The sequence below is a fragment of the Podarcis muralis genome, chromosome 15 (assembly GCF_964188315.1).
Source record: "Podarcis muralis chromosome 15, rPodMur119.hap1.1, whole genome shotgun sequence".
Classification (NCBI taxonomy): Eukaryota; Metazoa; Chordata; class Lepidosauria; order Squamata; family Lacertidae; genus Podarcis; species Podarcis muralis.
Genome location: NC_135669.1, coordinates 31,767,849 through 31,787,337, shown reverse-complemented (window position 1 = coordinate 31,787,337; position 19,489 = coordinate 31,767,849). Strand labels below are relative to the sequence as shown.

Sequence of the window (19,489 nt, the reverse complement as noted above, 5' to 3'; positions counted from 1 at the left end):
GGCCACGATGGCAGCGCTCTGCCTAAACAGTTTGAGGAAGCGATGCTTCAGAATACCAGTTGCTGGAAAACGCAGGAGAGGAGAGGGCTGCCGCGCTCAGGTCTTACTTGCTACTGTGAGAACAGGATGCTGGCCTAGGTGGGCCACTGGCCTGATCCTGCAGGCTCTTCCTATGTCCTTATCTCTCTGCCCGAGATCCTGAATTGTTGCCGGTCAGAGTGATGATGCTGGACCAAGCAGACCAGAAGGCCTGGCTTGTTTCAAAACAGATTCCTAGGTCCTACCGGAAATAGATTGCTTGTGGCTATTCCTCCCACTTTGGGCGTGGGCATGTTCTGAAATCTGAGGAAATGGAGATGGCTGCCTGGTCAGGGAGGGGAGTTATACCTGACCTCCTCTCCCCTCTGGTACAAAGACGCAGTGTGGTGAGTCCCTAGGTAGCCGTGGGCGGGCTGTTGAACCCGCCCCGTCCCTGTTCCCCCACCTGCAGATCTGCTGCAGAACAAAACAGTCAAACGCACCCCCTTAACCTTTCACTTCTGCCGCTCTTATTTTTAACGCCAAATGAAAGCAGCTCTTTGCAAGGGGTCCATTGTCTGGCATGTTCTGTTCTTCTTGCTGCTGTGATCTTTTCTCTCTCTCCCCCCCCTCCTTTCCCAGAATCATTTCGACATCCTTTGTTGACTGCCACATTATTATTTTTTAAAGTGAAAACCTTTACATTTGCTTTTCTTTTTCTTCTCTGCTGTAAAAAAAAGAAGCAAAACCGATGCCAAAAAACAGCACGGCTCCAAATCCAGGAGAGCCGGTGTGGGCCTCTTTCCAGATATTGTTGGATTCCAGATCCCATCCATTCTGACAAGCATCAGGGCGCAGCGATGGCACCAGCAGGTTCAGGACAAAAGCATTTTCTGAGATCTCATTGGAAAAGGATTCACTCCCCCCTTCCTTCCCTGGCTTGCCTCTTCTGAATTTGTAGATTTGGATGGAGACCTGGTCTGGCATCTTTTGACTGCTCCCCAAGCTGCAATCGCTAAGCTTTGGAAGACTTTTGAGCTCAATAATCTGGGCTGTTTTAGTATCCTAAGACTTGGCAAATCTTGGAAAAAGAACCTCACATGAGCTAAGACGTTTTGTGGGCCAAAGAGCTCGAGATGACTTCTTTGCCACTTGGCCTCATTTCATCTACAGATATAGCGGAGAGCTGCTGCCAGTCAGTGTAGACAGCGCTGGGCTAGATGGAGCCCATGGTCTGACTTGGTACGAGGCAGCTTCCTATGTTCCCATTATGCAGAAACATGAGGACTAGTGTCACACTTCATTTTCAGAGGAAGGACCATAGCTCAGGGGCTTTGCAGGCCCCGGGGTCCAGTCCCTGGTGGCATCTGCAGAGACAGCTGGGAAAGACTCCCTCCCTGGCACCCTGGAGAAGGGCTGCCAGGCAGCATAGATGAGATGCTGAGATGGACAGGCTCTGTCTAAGGCAGCAGAAGGGTGTTTATGTGCTGCTCAGCACCAGAGAGCCAACCCCACCTTGATTTGCCACCTTCTCCCTAACCATCCTTCCTCCTCCACCTCCTGGTGCTGCCTCCATCCACCTCCTTCCCTTCCTGGCACTTAACAGGCGGCTGAGTCTACGATTCAGGGCCTCTAAATGGCAGGCGCATTCCCCTCCATTAGCCACATTCCACACTTGGTTTAATTTCCAATTAGCCTTGGATAATAACAAAAGTAATCTAATTGCTCTTCCTCCTGGTGTCCCAGATCCCCTCCTGCTTTCCCCGTCTATCACATTTCCCCCTTCTCTGCTTGATGGAGAGAGACAGGCTTCTTTCTCCCTCCCTCCTCTCCCTTCCACCCCCCCACCCCCTTGTTCATTAAGTCATTTTATTCACTGCTGAATTGGCAGTGAAGGATCATTCACGTCCCCAGTTTCTCTCTCACACGCAAACCCACGTAGCTCTGAGCTGGCACTCTTCGGAATTAAAAAATAACAATGCTTAGGGAGCCAAGAATGCTGCTCCTTCCACATGTTTGGGGCTAATTTTTATTTTTATTTTTAAAGATGGGTTCTGGGGCTCAAGCCCACTTTTCCCGTTTGTAAAGGTTTTTTTTTAAATTGTATTTTATGTTATACAGTGGTACCTCAGGTTACATACACTTCAGGTTACATACGCTTCAGGTTACAGACTCCGCTAACCCAGAAATAGTGCTTCAGGTTAAGAACTTTGCTTCAGGATGAGAACAGAAATTGTGCTCCGGTGGCGCAGCGGCAGCAGGAGGAGGCCCCATTAGCTAAAGTCATGCTTCAGGTTAAGAACAGTTTCAGGTTAAGAACGGACCTCCGGAACGAATTATGTACTTAACCCGAGGTACCACTCAAAACAAAAAAAAATCCTTCCAGTAGCACCTTAAAGACCAACTAAGTTAGTTCTTGGTATGAGCTTTCGTGTGCATGCACACTTCTTCAGATACACGGTTGATGGACTTCCATTTCATGCGGCTCAATGTGGTGCCTTCCATAGTTCCAGTTACAGATAGGTAGCCGTGTTGGTCTGCCATAGTCAAAACAAAAAAAAATTCCTTCCAGTAGCACCTTAAAGACCAACTAAGTTAGTTCTTGGTATGAGCTTTCGTACACTTCTTTCTTCAGAAGTGTATCTGAAGAAGTGTGCATGCACACGAAAGCTCATACCAAGAACTAACTTAGTTGGTCTTTAAGGTGCTACTGGAAGGATTTTTTTTTTGTTTTGACTATGGCAGACCAACACGGCTACCTATCTGTAACCCGAGGTACCACTGTAATGCATATAAAACAGAGAGGACTGTTATATAGCAAGAGAGGAAAATTAACAGATAAAAAAATGAAACCGTAAAGGGGGCATGTAGAATAAGCACAGTTCCATATGGGTTAAGTAACAAAGCCCTAATAGTGAAAGGAAAAAAAATGGAGAACAAATGTTGCCTTTGCATAAAGGAAGAATATTTGTATTATTTGAACATTGAGGATTGTTCCACATTTGCCAGGCTTGCGGTGAGGGTTGTATTGAAAATGATGGTCCTTACAACACCCCTGTGAGAGAGGTTGGTCTGAGAGAGGCAGGGACTGGCCCAGCTCACCTAGTGAGTTGCATGGACGAGTGGGAATTCGAACCCAGGTCTCCCAGGTCCTGGTCTGACACTCTTAACTATTCGAGCGCCCTGAGTGGAGCCACCTTTCTCTCTCTCTCTCTCTCTGCCACCCACATGAAATTAGGCTGAGGATCCTGTGAGATCAGGTCGAGGGTCACAAATGGTCAGCCCCAATTCTACTCCCAGATAACTGTGGACTGGTTTTATTTTGAGTTTTGCTGGTGTGCATAATTGCTTTGTATATGCTCAGAGACCCTCTTGCTTCTTTATACAGTGGTGCCCCGCAAGACGAATGCCTCGCAAGACGAAAAATCCGCTAGATGAAAGGGTTTTCCGTTTTTGAGTTGCTTCGCAAGACGATTTCCCCTATGGGCTTGCTTCGCAAGATGAAAACGTCTTGCGATTTCCCCCCACTACCCCCCCTTTTTCTAAGCTGCTAAGCCGCTAAGCCTTTAATAGCCGCTAAGCCGCTAATAGCGCTAATCCGCTAAGCCGCTAATAGGGTTGCTTCGCAAGACGAAAAAACCGCTAGACGAAGAGACTCGCGGAACGGATTATTTTCGTCTTGCGAGGCACCACTGTATAATTCCAAGCTTTTTAAATGCCCTTTGGCTAGGCATTAAAACGCCCCCACAAAATCTCAGCCAAGATTTTGAAAGCATGGATTGTTCCTTTTCCCTTCCCTCTTGCAGGTCGTGGCCAACGCTGTAGCTGCATTGTCCGAAATCAGCGAATCTCACCCAAACAGCAACCTGCTGGACCTGAACCCCCAGAACATCAATAAGCTGCTCACTGCTCTGAACGAGTGCACTGAGTGGGGACAGATCTTCATCTTGGACTGCCTCTCCAACTACAACCCAAAGGATGACCGCGAAGCCCAGAGGTAGGTGGGCCTCGGGTCGCAGACCCCTGTCCCTTAGCGCCACTTGCTTCCTCCTGGCTCAGCGGCTTCACATCTGTGGGCAGAGGCATGGGACGCCTCTAGAGTAATACACATTTGACTTGTGGAGCCCCTTGCTGCAGGATTCTTGTAACAGGCACTGGGGAAAGCATGGAAATAGCCATGGAGGATGTCAGCAGCTGAAACGCAGTCTCTCACTTCATATGGCTTGCCTTTCAAAAGAAGAAAAGCAAAATAAAAATAAGATAATTAACTTAAAGAAAGGAGAGGGAACCTCAGCAATGAAGGCTGCCAACATATTAAGCGGGTTCAAGTTCAGATTTCAAATCACCGTAAAAATTGACCTGTCTACATCAATTTCACATTTTTGTTGGTGGTATTTGCTATAAATAATAATGGGATGTGAAACCCCTGTAGCTCTGGAAACTTACAGGTTTCTTTTTTACAATCTTTTTTATTGATTTTCAAAAGCATAAACATACAACATAAAACAATTCAAAATCCAAATATCGAGATTGCTCTGAATCTCCTGACTCCCCCCCATCCCTTTCATGGGTCCTTTAGATTCTGTTTTCAACTGCATATAAATACTTCTCCATTTTTTTCATCTTCCTAGGTTATCTATACATTCTTGTTACAAGTGTATTTAAAACCCTGCTAGTGTTTCGACCAGCTTACAATGATTTTGTATAGACATTATAGACATTTTAAAATTTCTCGTCTTGATTCCTGAGCTTCCCAGTTAATTTTGCCATTTCGGCATAGTCCCATCAACTTGGTTTGCCAAACTTGCAGGCTTCAAAATGCAACTGTTGATGTGCAATAAGGCAGGCTTCTAGTTAAAGGGCTGGAGGAAGCTGGCTGTGCAACAGGAAGTGTCAGGGCTGCTGGTGCAACCCAGCGCAAGAACCTCGCTGTCTTCCTGCCTCTCCTCTTGCCGTCCCGCTAGCCCGACTTGTACACCCTTCAGGAACTTAACTTAGCACTATGTTGAGTTACTCCCAGCGTTTTCCGGGTGTATCCTGAATCTCGGCCCCCTTCCTGTCTCCCCCCCGGCAGCATCTGCGAGCGAGTCACTCCCCGCCTCTCTCACGCCAACTCCGCCGTGGTGCTGTCGGCTGTCAAGGTGCTGATGAAGTTCCTGGAGCTCCTCCCCAAGGATTCTGACTACTACAACATGCTGCTGAAGAAGCTGGCCCCGCCGCTGGTCACCCTGCTGTCCGGGGAGCCCGAGGTCCAGTATGTCGCCCTGAGGAACATCAACCTGATCGTGCAGAAGAGGTCAGAGGGGCAGCTTGGGGAAACTCTTCCACCTGGACGGCTGTCTCCCTTCTTTGTGGCCAATCAGTTACCATATTTTTCGCTCTATAAGATGCACTTTTTCCCTCCTAAAAAGTAAGGGGAAATGCGAGTGTGTCTTATGGAGCGAATGGCGTTGCGCAGTTCTCCCTCTCTGCACAGCACTTCTCCTGCGAAGCCAGAGGAGGAACAGAAGGGGCTCCTTCTGTTCCTCCTCCTGCTTCACAGTGACGCACCTGTCCTGCGAAGCCAGAGGAGGAACGGAAGGGGCTCCTTCCATTCCTCCTCCTGCTTGGCTGAAGGGGCACTGCGCAGTTCTCTCTCTCTGCGCAGCGCCTCTTCAGCAAAGCGCCTCTCCTGGCTTCTGCCTTAGCCATGCACAGCCTCTTCTGGGCAGGGGGAGCCTTCATCCCGCTGCCCTGAAGAGGCTTGGCTCGGCTATCCCAGAAGCCATAACAGCCAGAGGCTATCCCAGAATCCAGATCCCTCTTGCTGTTCTGGCTTCTGGGATTCAGAATTTTTTTTTCTTGTTTTCCTCCTCCCAAAACTAGGTGCGCCTTATGTTCTGGTGCGTCTTATGGAGCGAAAAATACGGTAATTGCATTTCTAGCCCACCTTTTCCCCCAAGGAGCTCTAGGTAGATCCATGGTTCTTTTTCCTCTCCTCACAACAACCCTGTGAGGTAGGCTAGGCTGAGAAGCAGTGACTGACACCCTGCCCCTCCAAGGTCACACCCAGTGAGCTTCAAGTCTGAGTGGGGATTTAAATCATTTATCTTTCCCAAATAAAGCCTGATGGAGTGGCTCCCTCTTGGTGACAGATACATGCACACATCCCAGCTTTTGGCAGTGGCTTTGCCTCTTTACGAGGAGTCGCTAAGCGGGTGGGGGCGGCTGTTCACACAGCCTGACGTCATCCCTGTTTAAGGCACCCGCTGCGGGTGAGATGTGTATTTTTAGGAGCCACCCTGTTTTTGTGATTGTAAGTTGTTTTAAATGTGTTTTTTTGAATTTTAGTATTTTTATTGAAAAAAATTCAATCACAAAAGGGGAAAGGGAGGAGAACAAAGAAAGAGAAATATATATATATACAAAAATGCAACATAATATACTACCATACATTCTTATATGGATTGATAAAGTGTTATTATCCTATTAGGTATGTGGATGTTAATAGCCTTCTGCATTCTGTATAAGCTCATTTCAAATGTTGTCATGTTGATGCAAACAAAGTCTACATCTGTAAGCAGTCCGTTTATAAGTTGCAGGTGTTGTCATATTGTCAGTCCATTGATTAAAGGGTATCATATCTTTATTCTTTCAATTCCTCAGTATCAGTCTCTTGGCCACCATTAGTGCACAAAGAATCCATTTTCATTGTCTCCTTGTTAACTTCCATACAACAGCTATACAGTTCACATGCAAAATGTTGTGTTTTAAACAGTTGTAACCCATTCTGGGATAGGGACACGGGTGGCACTGTGGTCTAAGCCACTGAGCCTTGGGCTTGCCAATTGGAAGGTTGGTGATTCAAATCCCCACGGCGGGGTGAGCTCCCGTTGCTCTGCCCCAGATCCTGCCAACCTAGCAGTTTGAAAGCACACCAGTGCAAGTAGATAAATAGGTACCGCTGCGACGGGAAGGCGTTTCCGTGTACTCTGACACTCGTCAGGTGTCCCGTTATGCCAGAAGCGGTTTAGTCATGCTGGCCACATGACCCAGAAAGCTGTCTGTGGACAAATGCTGGCTCCCTTGGCCTGAAAAGTGAGATGAACATAGTTGCCTTTGACTGGACTTAACCGTCCAGGGGTCCTTTACCTAACCCACCCCTGGGACCTCTAGGTGAAGGGCTGGTGATAAGTTAATAACAACAATAATAAATTGTGCATGCATTCCCTTCCTCAGACCTGAAATCCTGAAGCAGGAGATCAAGGTGTTCTTTGTGAAGTACAACGACCCCATCTATGTCAAGCTGGAGAAACTGGACATCATGATCCGCCTGGCATCGCAGGCCAACATTGCTCAGGTCAGCTCTGGGGGGCCAGGGGACATCTGACTTGGGTGTGTGTTCTACAGAATAACAAACATGGGAAGCTGCAATCTGCAATCAATATCATTACAAGATTATTTCTCCACTAACCTCGCTAGGAACTACAGGCTTGCAACGTAAAGCAACATAGCACACAAGGGAAAGGGACAGGGAGGGAAGAAGAAAAATCAACACCGGGCACCAGTTCTTAAAAGGTGGTTCTTATAATGAGCAGGTGGCACAGTTCAGCGTAAGAGATGCCTGATGGAGCTGGGCTTTCGGCAAAGCTGATGGAGTGAGCCTTCTGTCTTTTAGAGTCTGAGGCAGTCTGGGTGCCCCCAGGTGACAAACGAGGGAGACGAGTCCTGATGGAGCTGGCCTGTCTTCCGCAGCTTTTGGCTTCTGCAAGACCAGGGGGGCAGAGGCACTGCAGGGGACTCCTCCTCTGAGTCAGAGGGTGGTGGCAGGGCTGCATCCTCTGACAGGGCGGGCTTGGAATGAGGTACCAGCAGAGCTGCCCATCCCAAGGAAGTAGCCTAAACAGAGTCTTCATAAAAGCCAGAGGCTGATTTAGGGCAGCATGACTGGTTCCACCGCACTGGGCGCCAAGCCTAGGGGACGCCACAGAGCGCCACAACTATGATGTAGTGAATTGAGCAGAACGGAAGGCGAGAGGTGGCGGGCAGCTGAAGTTTGTGCTCACACAGGGTGCTGCTGAAATTTGAAAGGCCAAAGCCCGCCCCAGTCAAAGTTCCCAGCCAGTGACTTTTTAAAAAAATAGAAGGAAGATGGAAGTTCCATTGATTGGGTCAAAGCAGGGGAGAGGGTGCAACTATAAATCTTACTTATTATCAAGTGATCATTATTACTACAGGGACGCGGGTGGCGCTGTGGGTTAAACCACAGAGCCTAGGACTTGCCGATCAGAAGGTCAGGGGTTCAAATCCCCATGACAGGGTGAGCTCCCGTTGCTCAGTCCCTGGTCCTGCCAACCTAGCAGTTCGAAAGCACGTCAAAGTGCAAGTAGATAAATAGGTACCGCTCCGGCGGGAAGGTAAACGGCGTCTCCATGCGCTGCTCTGGTTCGCCAGAAGTGGCTTAGTCATGCTGGCCACATGACCTGGAAGCTGTACGCCGGCTCCCTTGGCCAATAAAGCAAGATGAGCGCCACAACCCAAGTCGGTCATGACTGGACCTAATGGTCAGGAGTCCCTTTATCTTTACCTTTTTATCATTACTACATCATCGTTGTCTGATTCCAACAGGTTCTGGCGGAGCTCAAGGAGTACGCCACAGAGGTGGATGTCGATTTTGTCCGCAAAGCAGTGCGGGCCATCGGACGCTGTGCTATCAAGGTGGAGGCAAGTGAACTGACCTCCCCCCCCCCCCCCCCGTTTCTGCTTTGGTGTATAACGGGGACCTTCTGCATGCAGAGCAGGTGTTCTGCCACTGAACTATGACCTCTCCCCTGCGGAGAATCCCGTTCTGATTTCTATAATACCAGGCGGTGGGTGAGCTGCAGAGTTGTGGGTTGGATCCTGGCCAGCATTTGCACTGGGGCCTGGCCTCTGCTGGACCTTGACCTCCTCCTCTGTCCTGTCCCTCTTCGTAGCAATCAGCTGAGCGCTGCGTCAGCACCCTCCTGGACCTCATCCAGACCAAGGTCAACTACGTCGTCCAGGAAGCCATCGTGGTGATCCGGGACATCTTCCGCAAGTACCCCAATAAGTAAGCATGGCTCCACACAGTCTACACCACTGCAGCAAAAAGCCCTGGGGCAGCTGATGCCGTCGTTGATGTCCTAGCTGTGCTTAGGAGTGGGGGGGCTTCTAGGCTTCTCCACCTCTCCTGGCAGAAATTCCCCTCTTCTGTTTTTGAAACAAACCCAATTGCTTATTACTGTTGACTTTAAAGCTGATTTCAGACACCTGGTTTAAATTGGTTAAGTGTTCTGTTTTTCCTTACTCAGTTTTTACCCTCCTTTTGAATTATGTGATTTTCTAGGTGATTTACAAGTTTTTAAAGACCTTAAGTACAGCTTCTGGATGCTGAAAACAACTCTTAGTGGTTTGACAGCAGCAGTGAGGTTCAGTCCTTGTTTTCAGAGTTTGATCAGGATAAAAAAAAAACCTCATGTTTTTACCTGCTTTAAAAAAGGAGACAAGTGGTGGGGGGGTGAGTGGCTGGGATCTCCAAAAAGGCCCATCTCTTAGTGAATGGAAATCTTGCATCCTACATATGTTCACTTGAGCTGGGGTTCACCACCATATTTTAAAGCTATGCTGGTTGAAGATTCCTCCCAAATGGAGGAATGGGGACAGCTGACAGCGGGTGGCAGAGAAGTGGCAAGAGCGAGAGTTCTTAAATTTGAGGACTAGGAGCTTGAAAAGGTTGAGCCAGAGAATTGAAAATTGAGGATGCTACAGGAGTTGGCAACCATAAAGAAAGCAAAGCGCTTACCTTTGCCTTGGTGAACCAGATACGAGAGCATCATTGCCACTTTGTGCGAGAACCTGGACTCTCTGGACGAGCCGGATGCCCGCGCGGCCATGATTTGGATCGTGGGCGAATATGCGGAGAGGATTGACAATGCGGACGAGCTCCTGGAGAGCTTTCTGGAGGGCTTCCATGATGAAAGCACCCAGGTAATATTTCCCTCTCCAGTCCTATGACGCCCTTTTTTTGGGAGGGGGGGGAAGGAAACTGTCTTAGAATGAAACGGACCATTTGTCCCTCTAGCTCTCTGATGCCTCTGCACTGTTTGGCATCAGCTGCCTGCTGGCCGCAGTGGCTTTGCACAGAGGCACCAGTGTCTCTAAATTCCAGTTGCAGAAGGGGAGAGGGCTCTTGTGCCAAGGCTTCCCAACGGTATGTTTCAGAACAGATGCTGGACTAGGTGATCCTTTGATCCAGGACGCAGTTAGGATGTTTCCAGGGCTTCAGGCGGGAGACATTCCCAGCCTTACATGGAGAAGCTGAGAATAGAACCTAAGACCTTCTGTATGCAGGTTAGGCACTCTAGGACTGAGCTGTGGACCCTCCTTTAAGCTGCCTTAGACCGAATCAGACCCTTGGTCCATCTAACTCAGTGTTGTCTACACTGACTGGCAGCGGCTCTCCAGGGTTTCAGACAGGGAATCTTTCCCAGGCCTCCCTGGAGATGCCATGGGGGATCGAAAATGGGACCTTCTGCATTCAAGGCATCTGAACTGTGTCCCCTCTCCAAAGCATGCTGCTTCGAAGGAGCAAACGGGGCCCTTGCATTTTAGTAACTGGGTGCAGCCCAAAGACTTGCCCACATTTCCATTTTTAAAAAAGGAATTTACTCTAACCAGCACCCACCTGAAGGCTCTCTAGAGCCATATTTAACAACTAATGAGTTTGGGATAATTACTCCAGGTCAAAAATTATTTTTAGATCAATTAAGTTGATGGGAAATAACTCAAGACACTATTTAGGAATTAAGGAGCAGTAGATCTACAGGAGCAAATGAGTTCTGTGTGGATTATTGAAAGCACTTTCCAGAAAATCTTATTCCACACATACTGGATATATTTAAGAATGTTTTTGCCTCGGGACAGATCCCAGAAACCTGAAGGCAATCTAAAGTAATACTCATTCCTAAAAACCAAGCAAATATATTTAGCAGCTTGATTCCCATAGGCCAGTTACATTGCTTCGTGTAGATCAGACTTTTTTAAAAAAAAACTACAGTTCTAGCAAATAGCCTCTAGATATTTATAGCACATTACATTGACCCAGACCAGTTCATTTTTCTGATGCAAAGGTTCGTAACAGACTTCATCAGAGAGTTACTGAATGCTATTTATTATTCCAGGTAAAATTAATCTGAATTAGATGCCTTTAAAGCCTTTGCTTGTATAGAAAATACATTTCTTTTGCAAGTAATTTCAACTCATGCCATTAATTCACAAGCCTTCTGCAGCTAAGATTAGGATAAATGGCTGATTCCAAATGTGCAAAAATGTCCAACAGGGACTCGCTTTCTCCTCTTTACTTGCTCTCACTTTGGAAAGTTTGGCAGTGATGCTGTGAGCTACTGTTGAAATCAAAGGACTTACCGGAAAAAGGAAGGAACATTTAATTAATATTTTTGGGTGATAAGTTATTTATGCTCTCTTACCCATTAGTTGCAGATCCTTACTTATAAAAAGAATTGCAAAAAATGGCAAAATGTTGCTGAGGGTCCTCCCCTCTTAATAGCCACTTTCCTGTCCAGAGTTCAGCCTGCCAGTCTCAGTCCTTCTCCCCCAGGAGATTGTTGGCTGTAAGGAACAGACCTAGAAATGGTAGGGAGCAGGAGAAGCAGGCAGGGGAGTTTTCCGGCTCTGACCTGGGGAGATACGGGGCTGGGAAGGAGGAAAGTGAGGATTAGGGCAACATGGGTTAGGGTGGGGCAAAAGCAAGCAGAATGTTTGCTGAAAAAGGGAGCAGTCCCAGCCTCTTGGGTGCACCCTGGGAGGTGGGGAGAGGTGGGGCTCCTTCTGGATCCATATAGCCATTTTTTGCCCCCTGAAGCAAATCAGTGGGCTGCCTCTTAATTGCATTATCCTGCTTCACTACAGGTGCAGCTCACCTTGCTGACTGCCATCGTCAAACTGTTTCTGAAGAAGCCGTCCGAGACTCAGGAGCTGGTCCAGCAGGTGTTGAGCCTGGCTACGCAGGTAAGCCTCTCGGTTGGGCATGTGTAGGACTCTGTCCCCTAGATGGGAAGAACAAAAAACTGCAGGGTTATTGAGGAAGGCTCAGGTGCAAAGAGGCCAAACAGTGGCTGGGATTTTTGTCAATGGTGATGCATCTAAGGGCCCACAAAACTCACACCTGGTTGCGTATGTTTTCCTGTGTCGCCTTCTGCCTTTGGATTCTGGTGTGTTGAGTCTGCACAGCAGGTTTTTGTTTGAGATCACTTCCCATCCCTTCCAGACTCAGGGCTTTCTTGCCAAGAGTTTATAGATCGCTTGCACCGCTCAGCAAACGCCCGGTGTTACAAAGCCCACTCAGCTGAGTCACACAGTGTTTTAATAGCATCCTTGGATCAGCGTTGGCTTCTTGATGTGTCTCGGGACTTGGATTCCGATCCGTGGTGGTGGTGGTGGTGGGAAAGTAAAACCAAATCAAAACAAGACTCTTTGGATGTGTTATCGTTCCTGCTGATTCATTGGGAAGTAGAGAAATACTTCATTTCTCTCCCTCTGCTTTTAAACAGAGGTTGGGGGGCATCTGCCAGGGACTCTTTAGCAGGGGTTGGGCTAGAATGACTCTTGGAGGTACCTTCCAACTCCACAAGTCTTTGATTTTAGTAACTGGGTGCCAAGCCAATCATTACCATTTTGCCACTGAGCTGTGGCCCTTCTAGGAGCAAAGTAAGATTCTGTTCCTCATAAGTGGGATAGCTCAGCCAGTAGATCATGAGACTCTTAATTTGTGGGTTCGCGCCCCTCATTGGGCAAAGAGACCCCTGTACTGCAGGGGGTTGGACTAGGTGACCCTCGTGGTCCCTTGCAACTCTACAATTCTATGATTCTAGTTCTGAAGGAAGGGCTGATTTAAATAGGAACGTAGGGCTGTAGGCAGCTATTTTCTGCTCTGAGTAGACCTCTTTAAAATGGTGGACCTAAATTAGTCATGCCTTCATAGTAATGTCTTGTCTGATTCCCACACCCAGTTTTTCAATAAATATATATTTTTTAAAAGTGCAGCCCTCCCAGGAAATAGGTGGTGTTGCACACTCCTTGCATCCTCCTGCCCAGTGTTAGAAACTGAGTTACGAAAGCTGGGAACTAAAATGGCTCCTTAAACCTAGGTTATGGGCGCTGCAATGGAATGTCTAGTTGTGCTTTTTTATAGCAAGAATCCACAGCTGAAAATGAATGAACTGCAGCTAAAATATTCTGTTCATTTTTCATAGTTCCCTGCCTGTGGTTGGCCTTGGGTTTCCACAACCGCATTTGAATATGTATCTGTATATGAGAAGAAACATTCAGCTTGGCTGGATTTTACTGTTTCAGCTGTGTCAAAAACGTACGAGCGTCAAATGTTCTGAGCAAAATCTTGATAGCACAAATATGTAAAAAGAATGAATGAAAGAAAAACCCCACCAAGCGCTCTCTCACTTTTCCGAGAATAGTAATAAAATCTAAACTTTAAATCAGAACGAAAACACTTAAAACATCCATATAGTGAAATCAGGGAGCTGCTCAGAGCTGAGAGGCCAGGGAGATGCTCTATGCATGCAGGAGAATGTGGTGGAGTCCTGAGATGGTAGGTGAACTGTACCACTCCATGCAAAACAAAACAAAAACCAGAAGTAGAAAGCTATTTTATCAGGGAGAAGGGCGTGATATCAGTCAGGAGCGCAAAAGGACAGATACCTATAAGCTAAAATTTGCCATGAGGCTGGTGCCATGTGAATAAATGTGTGCTGTGCTCTTGCGCTAGGATTCCGACAACCCGGACCTGCGTGATCGCGGCTACATCTACTGGCGCCTCCTTTCCACGGACCCCGTCACCGCCAAGGAGGTGGTCTTGTCCGAGAAGCCCCTGATCTCGGAAGAAACCGACCTGATTGAGCCCACTCTGCTGGACGAGCTCATCTGCCACATCGGTTCTCTGGCCTCTGTGTACCACAAGCCGCCCAACGCCTTTGTGGAAGGCAGCCACGGGATCCACCGCAAACACTTGCCCATCCACCACGGAAGGTAGGGATTTGGGGAGCTGCTTTGTGCAGAGCCAGGCCAGTACTCTGTCTCACTTATCTTACATGGACCGGCGGCAGCTCTCCTAAGGGCTCAGGCACTCAGAATGCAGTCGCCAAGATCCCTCACAGCCACAGTCATCCTATGTGAAGTTAATTCTGTGTGAACCTAACCTGAGTCCAGCACACACACCCCACGCCCCGTGTGTAGCAGTTGTTTGCCATCATCCTAGTAAGTTCCTGGGCAGGATTTGCTTCTATATACCGTATTGGCCGAATATAAGCCGCACCAGCAAATAAGCTGCACCTTTAAAATTGAAGGGGGAAGAAAAGAAGACAATACCCGAATAGTAGCCGCTCCCTTAAAATTGTGTCTGATGGTGGTGCTGGTGGTCGTAGGAGCTACGCACTGCCATGGCGCCCACCATCTTGCCTCACCGGAAGTCCCGTAAAAGCCAGTTTTTGTAAGGTTGCAAATTTAAGCCGCACTTCAACTTTTAACGGTTGGAATTTAGAAAAAAAAAGTGTGGCTTATATTCAGGCCAATATGTGGCGCTGTGGGTTAAACACAGGACTTGCCGATCAGAAGGTCGGTGGTTCAAATCCCCGCAGTGGGGTGAGCTCCCGTTGCTCGGTCCTTGCTCCTGCCAACCTAGCAGTTCAAAAACACGTCAAAGTGCAAGTAGATAAATAGGTACCACTCCGATGGGAAGGTAAACGGCATTTCCATGCGCTGCTCTGGTTCTCCAGAAGCTGCTTAGTCATGCTGGCCACATGACCCGGAAGCTTTACGCTGGCTCCCTTGGCCAATAAAGCAAGATGAGCGCCGCAACCCCAGAGTCGGCCACGACTGGACCTAATGTTCAGGGGTCCCTTTACCTTTACCTATGGCAATAAGCAAGTGAATAAAAATAAGCTGGGACGTTGCAGCTCTTACCTTTCCCCTGTGTTCCCCCTGCAAGGCTAATGAGGCATTGCAAAGCTAATTTAGACATCTTGCAGCAGAAGCTCCTACGCCCCATGTCATCCTTTTCTAAAAAGGCACTAAACTAATACCTCCCTTCACCCCCTTTCCTGTGCAGCACTGATGCAGGCGACAGCCCGATGGGGACCACGACCACCACCAACCTGGAGCAGCCTCAGGTGATCCCCTCCCAAGGCGACCTCCTGGGTGACCTCTTGAACCTTGACCTCGGCCCACCAGTGAACGTGCCCCAGGTGTCTTCCATGCAGATGGGGGCTGTGGATCTTCTCGGAGGAGGGCTGGATAGTCTGGTGAGCGGAACACTTTTGAACTATTTTGCTGGAGGTCAAGTTGCTTTGTCCCTGGAGTCCCCAAGCTCTCAGTCTCTAGGCAAGCTGCATAACTTAAAAAATCCAGACTGCTATCTGCTTCCTTTTGTGCTAAGCAGCAGGAAGCAGGGGAGGGGGGAGGGGTCCAGGCAGCCGCCACAGAAAGTGGGAGCCACAGGGATCTTCTTTGCCTCTTTGCTCCATTTCAGAAAGAACAAAGCTGCTACCTCTCCCTCCAAAGCTGCCACCTCTACCTCAATTTGTGGCGGAGGAGCTGTATCCAGGGTGGACAGCTGCTTAGAGTGGAACTAAATATCACAGCGGTCGTGGGGAACCTGTGGCCCTCCCAGATGTTGCTGGGACCTTGCTTGGCTGGGGCAGGTGGGAGTGGCAGTGTCCTATCCTGTCTCATGCAGGAGCCCACAGGGTAAAGGCAGGTCAGCTGCCTCAGCACCACGGAGAGCTCCTCCTGAGCAACTTGCTCTAACAAGGGCCCCTGTTTTCTGGAACAAGAATCTCTTAGGGCAGATTCCCCCCATTCATTTAAAGTTCTATAATACTGCTCCAAACAGTCCTGGCTTCCCCCAGAGAATTCTGGGAACTCTCGCTTGAATGAACCTGAATAAATGGGGAATCCTCTGGATGTTGCTGGGCTTAAACTCCCATCTTCTCCTGCCTGTTGGCCGTGTTGACTGGGGCCAAGAGGAGCCAGAGTCCAAATGCATCTGGAGGGCCACAGATTCCCTGGTTCTGAAAAGAATATAATTTTCTTTCTTGCTGGGACCTGAGCTGCCAAAGGCTGTTTCACACTATACTTTTAGAGTACTGCATTACCACTTTAAGAAGTCACGGCTTCCCCCAAAGAATCCTGGGAGTTGTAGTTGGTTCAGGGTGCTGAGAGTTGTTGGGACGCTCCTTTTCCCATCACAGAGCTACAGTTCCTAGAGTGGCTTAACAATCCCTCTTCCCAGGGAGCTCTTGGAGGGCAACAGGGGTCTCCCAGCAACTCCCAGCCCCCCAAACAAACTCCACTTCCCATAACTGTTTAAGGTGGCATCAGAGCGCTTTAAAAATATCGTGTGAATGTGTCCTCAGAGAGCCAGCCTTCTGACCTGAGGACAGACACATCTCCCTTTCCTCATGACCTTCTGCACTGTTGGCAAGGTAGGGTGGGGGGGCACTTGGTTCCTCTGGCCTAAGGAAAGACACCCATGAGGGTCCTGGCTAGACCCTGGAGCTGAGCAAAAGGTGCAGAAGATGGAGCATGAGGAGGAGGAGGGGGGAAACACAGCTCCTGGTTCTCTGCATCCATCTTGCCTTCTTTGTAGCTGTGCAAACTTCAGCCTTGCGAGTTCTACTTTGGTGTCTTGCGTTTGGTTTTTACTAGAACCCCAAGATCCTCCAATCGCAGCCAGGTACAAAATGCTGGAGGTGGCGGCGGTGTAACATACCCTTGGATTTAAGGAACAGGGCGCCTTACTTGAGTGCATGCTCAGTAAAGGGTTTGTTTTCAACACCCAAACTGGGCTCTTGGTTCCCCCCTCAAGCTTTATTCATGTCAACTGCATAATTTAGAAAGCAGAGGGGGGCGGTGGAGGGGCAGAGCCTTGTTGTTGTTGCTATTTTTAAACAACGGGGAGTCAGAATCTACCGCAGATCTACAGCAAATCGCTCCGAGATCTGCTTTCTAGCCCAAGCCCAGTACTAGCATATTCAGTGCTGTTCTCAGAGACAAGGGTCCTGTGACATAATGTTATATATATATTGCATGGATAGCACCACCTTTTTCTCCAAGGATTCCAAGGTGGTGGACATGGTTCTCCCCCTCCTCACGTAATCTTCACAGCAGTCCTTTGAGGTAGGCCAGGCTGAGAGGCAGTGAGTGGCCCAAGGTCACCCAGGCTTTCGAACCCTGTAGTGCCAGGTGCCCTTTCCTCCTCCGTTGTTTTGCCAAGGGACCTTATGTGCTCTAGCAGAGGATTCTGGGAGATACTTGTAGGAGACATGGTCTTCTTGCTGTTAATATTTTATCTCCCCTGCCCCACCCTTCCTCTCACAAGCGCAGTAAGAAAGGCACAAGGTTAAAAACAAAGTGGAAAAGTGCAATCCGAAAACACAGCGGGCCAGTCTTTTCCCAGGGGCTGTTGACCAAGCGCCTGAGAGCATCCCCAAAGCTCTCTCTGGCTGGCTGCAGGAGGGAAGGCAAGATCAGCAGCAGAGAGCGAGCCATCCTTCAGGGAAGCTCATCCGCTCTAATGGAGCTCCTCTTGGAGGAGATGGGGGGTGTCCCCTGGGAAACAGCAGCCAGACAGGCTTAGAAGGAACTGGAGTCTAATCCAGAGTCTAATCCAGAGTGGCAGTTCTCCTAAAAATCATTAAAATTCTGCGCCAGGAGAAGGGGAGTTCTGTGACCGTGTGTCAGTTATGCAGATTGGGGAAACTTTTTTTTTTTGCATAATTTTGCGTTTGCATCTTTTATTCAGGAACGCACACTGCCTTGCACTGCCTTTGGTTTATGCTAACTTTTGAGAAGGTCGCAGAGCTAGACGGGGCTCACTTTCCTTCTCCTCCCCCCACCAGGGTGTTTTGCCATATGTCAAAAAACCTCCTGCTTAGGCAGGTATTCGGTGTTTAGCCAATGCATCTTGTTTTTATTATGCTGTGGTTAATTTTTGCAAGGAGAGGGGGGCATTGCATTTTATGGTTGGTTTAGTTCAGTGGTTCCCAAAGCAGACAGTGCTGGCTCCCAAGGGTGGGGTGTACTTGGGGGGGGGGCTGGAAGTGGAAGTGACTATCAGACTTTGAAAAGCCGGCGTCCCTGGATCAAGTGCATCCATTTTGTTGAATGGATTAAACTAAATAGTTTTAATCGGATTTTGAATAAATATGCAATTAATTGTCCCTGCTCTGAATTTTATTGTGTTTATCGTCTTCCCTAGTGGGCTGTGCAAATCTCCATTCTGAATAATTTTTTTAACATGGTAGGGTTTGGGCCAGGGGAGTCAGGTTTATGTAACCAAGGCAGCAGTGGCCCCCCAAATTTTGGGAACGACTGGTTTAGTTGGTCTGATAAAAATCTACATCTAATAAATCAGCAAAGTAAGAAGTAAATAAGCAAAATGAAAACCCTTCTGTTCCTTCAACCACTGAAAATCACATTCTGTCCCAGCTCCTTCCAGCTTCTAATACTTATGGAAATGCTGCCAACACATTTTAATGCATATTTTTGCAGCCTTGAGGGCTAGAAACTTGTGCGTTGAATGCTTTGTCACATTTGTTATTGGTTTAGTTTCATGATTTTATTAGGATCTTTGTTGGTTTTGATTGTGATTATTATCGAAACCCGCTCTAGGATGATCTTGGGGAGGGGTGCTTTCCAGGGTGCTTTCCAGGGTGCTAAAGTTTTGGCGCTTTCCAGGCTGCTATACTTTTAGGGCCCTGTTCCACAACGCACTTTCCCTGCAGAGCCACAACGTGTGCAGAGCCGCAACGTGTTTTCATTCTGAGCTGCGGCCTGGTTGCCCCCCAGCCTGGACTCTGCTCAGGAAATGATTTGTTGCCTCCTGCTACTCGAACTCCGCTTTAAGCTCCGTGGAGAGGAGGCGCTCTGAGGCTTCCTGTCAGCTCTCTCAGTTGCCGATGTGCTGCTTGCGAGCAGATGCGCTGCCCTGTCACTCATTAGCCCTTCCATTAAGGGCTCTGCGTCTTCCGGCTGCCCTGGCCCTCCCCGATGGCTGAGCCTTTGAACCGCAGGTCTCCCCGGCACTTCTCTCTGTTATTAGCTCCACCTTGCTTCTCATCCCGGCTGGGACTTAGAGGCGCCACGTCCCTCACGTAACATTGCAGGATCTTGGCAGCGCCTCATTGAAAGAGTGCTTGCCTTCTTGTTTGCCTGCCTGCCTGCCTGCCTCACACATGGCTCTTAGATAGGAATCCGGAAAAGGCAGATGCCCAGAGTAAAACTGCATTAGCGTGGAGGAGAATTTTGCTGGAACGAGTTCCTGGGGCAGCCTGTCTTGTGGGAACGGAGCCGAGAAATGTCCCCTGCTGACTCAAGCACCTGCCATCATTTATTTTTGTTGGCATCTGTCTGTCTCAGGAGACAATGGAGAAGTGGGGGT

General features: G+C 48.5%; 1 protein-coding gene across 3 annotated transcripts in view; it reads left to right on the top strand.

Moving 5' to 3' along the window:
* Positions 1-19,489, top strand: part of AP2B1 (adaptor related protein complex 2 subunit beta 1) — a 60,422-nt gene that overhangs the window by 15,015 nt on the left and 25,918 nt on the right. For all 3 annotated transcript variants that reach the window (XM_028707329.2, XM_077919698.1, XM_028707327.2), the window contains exons 6-14: positions 3,825-4,015; positions 5,093-5,314; positions 7,237-7,357; positions 8,626-8,721; positions 8,973-9,088; positions 9,840-10,005; positions 11,947-12,045; positions 13,820-14,079; positions 15,158-15,350. In XM_028707329.2, the coding sequence (XP_028563162.1) occupies positions 3,825-4,015; positions 5,093-5,314; positions 7,237-7,357; positions 8,626-8,721; positions 8,973-9,088; positions 9,840-10,005; positions 11,947-12,045; positions 13,820-14,079; positions 15,158-15,350 (1,464 nt within the window). The remainder of the gene's footprint in view (positions 1-3,824; positions 4,016-5,092; positions 5,315-7,236; positions 7,358-8,625; positions 8,722-8,972; positions 9,089-9,839; positions 10,006-11,946; positions 12,046-13,819; positions 14,080-15,157; positions 15,351-19,489) is intronic.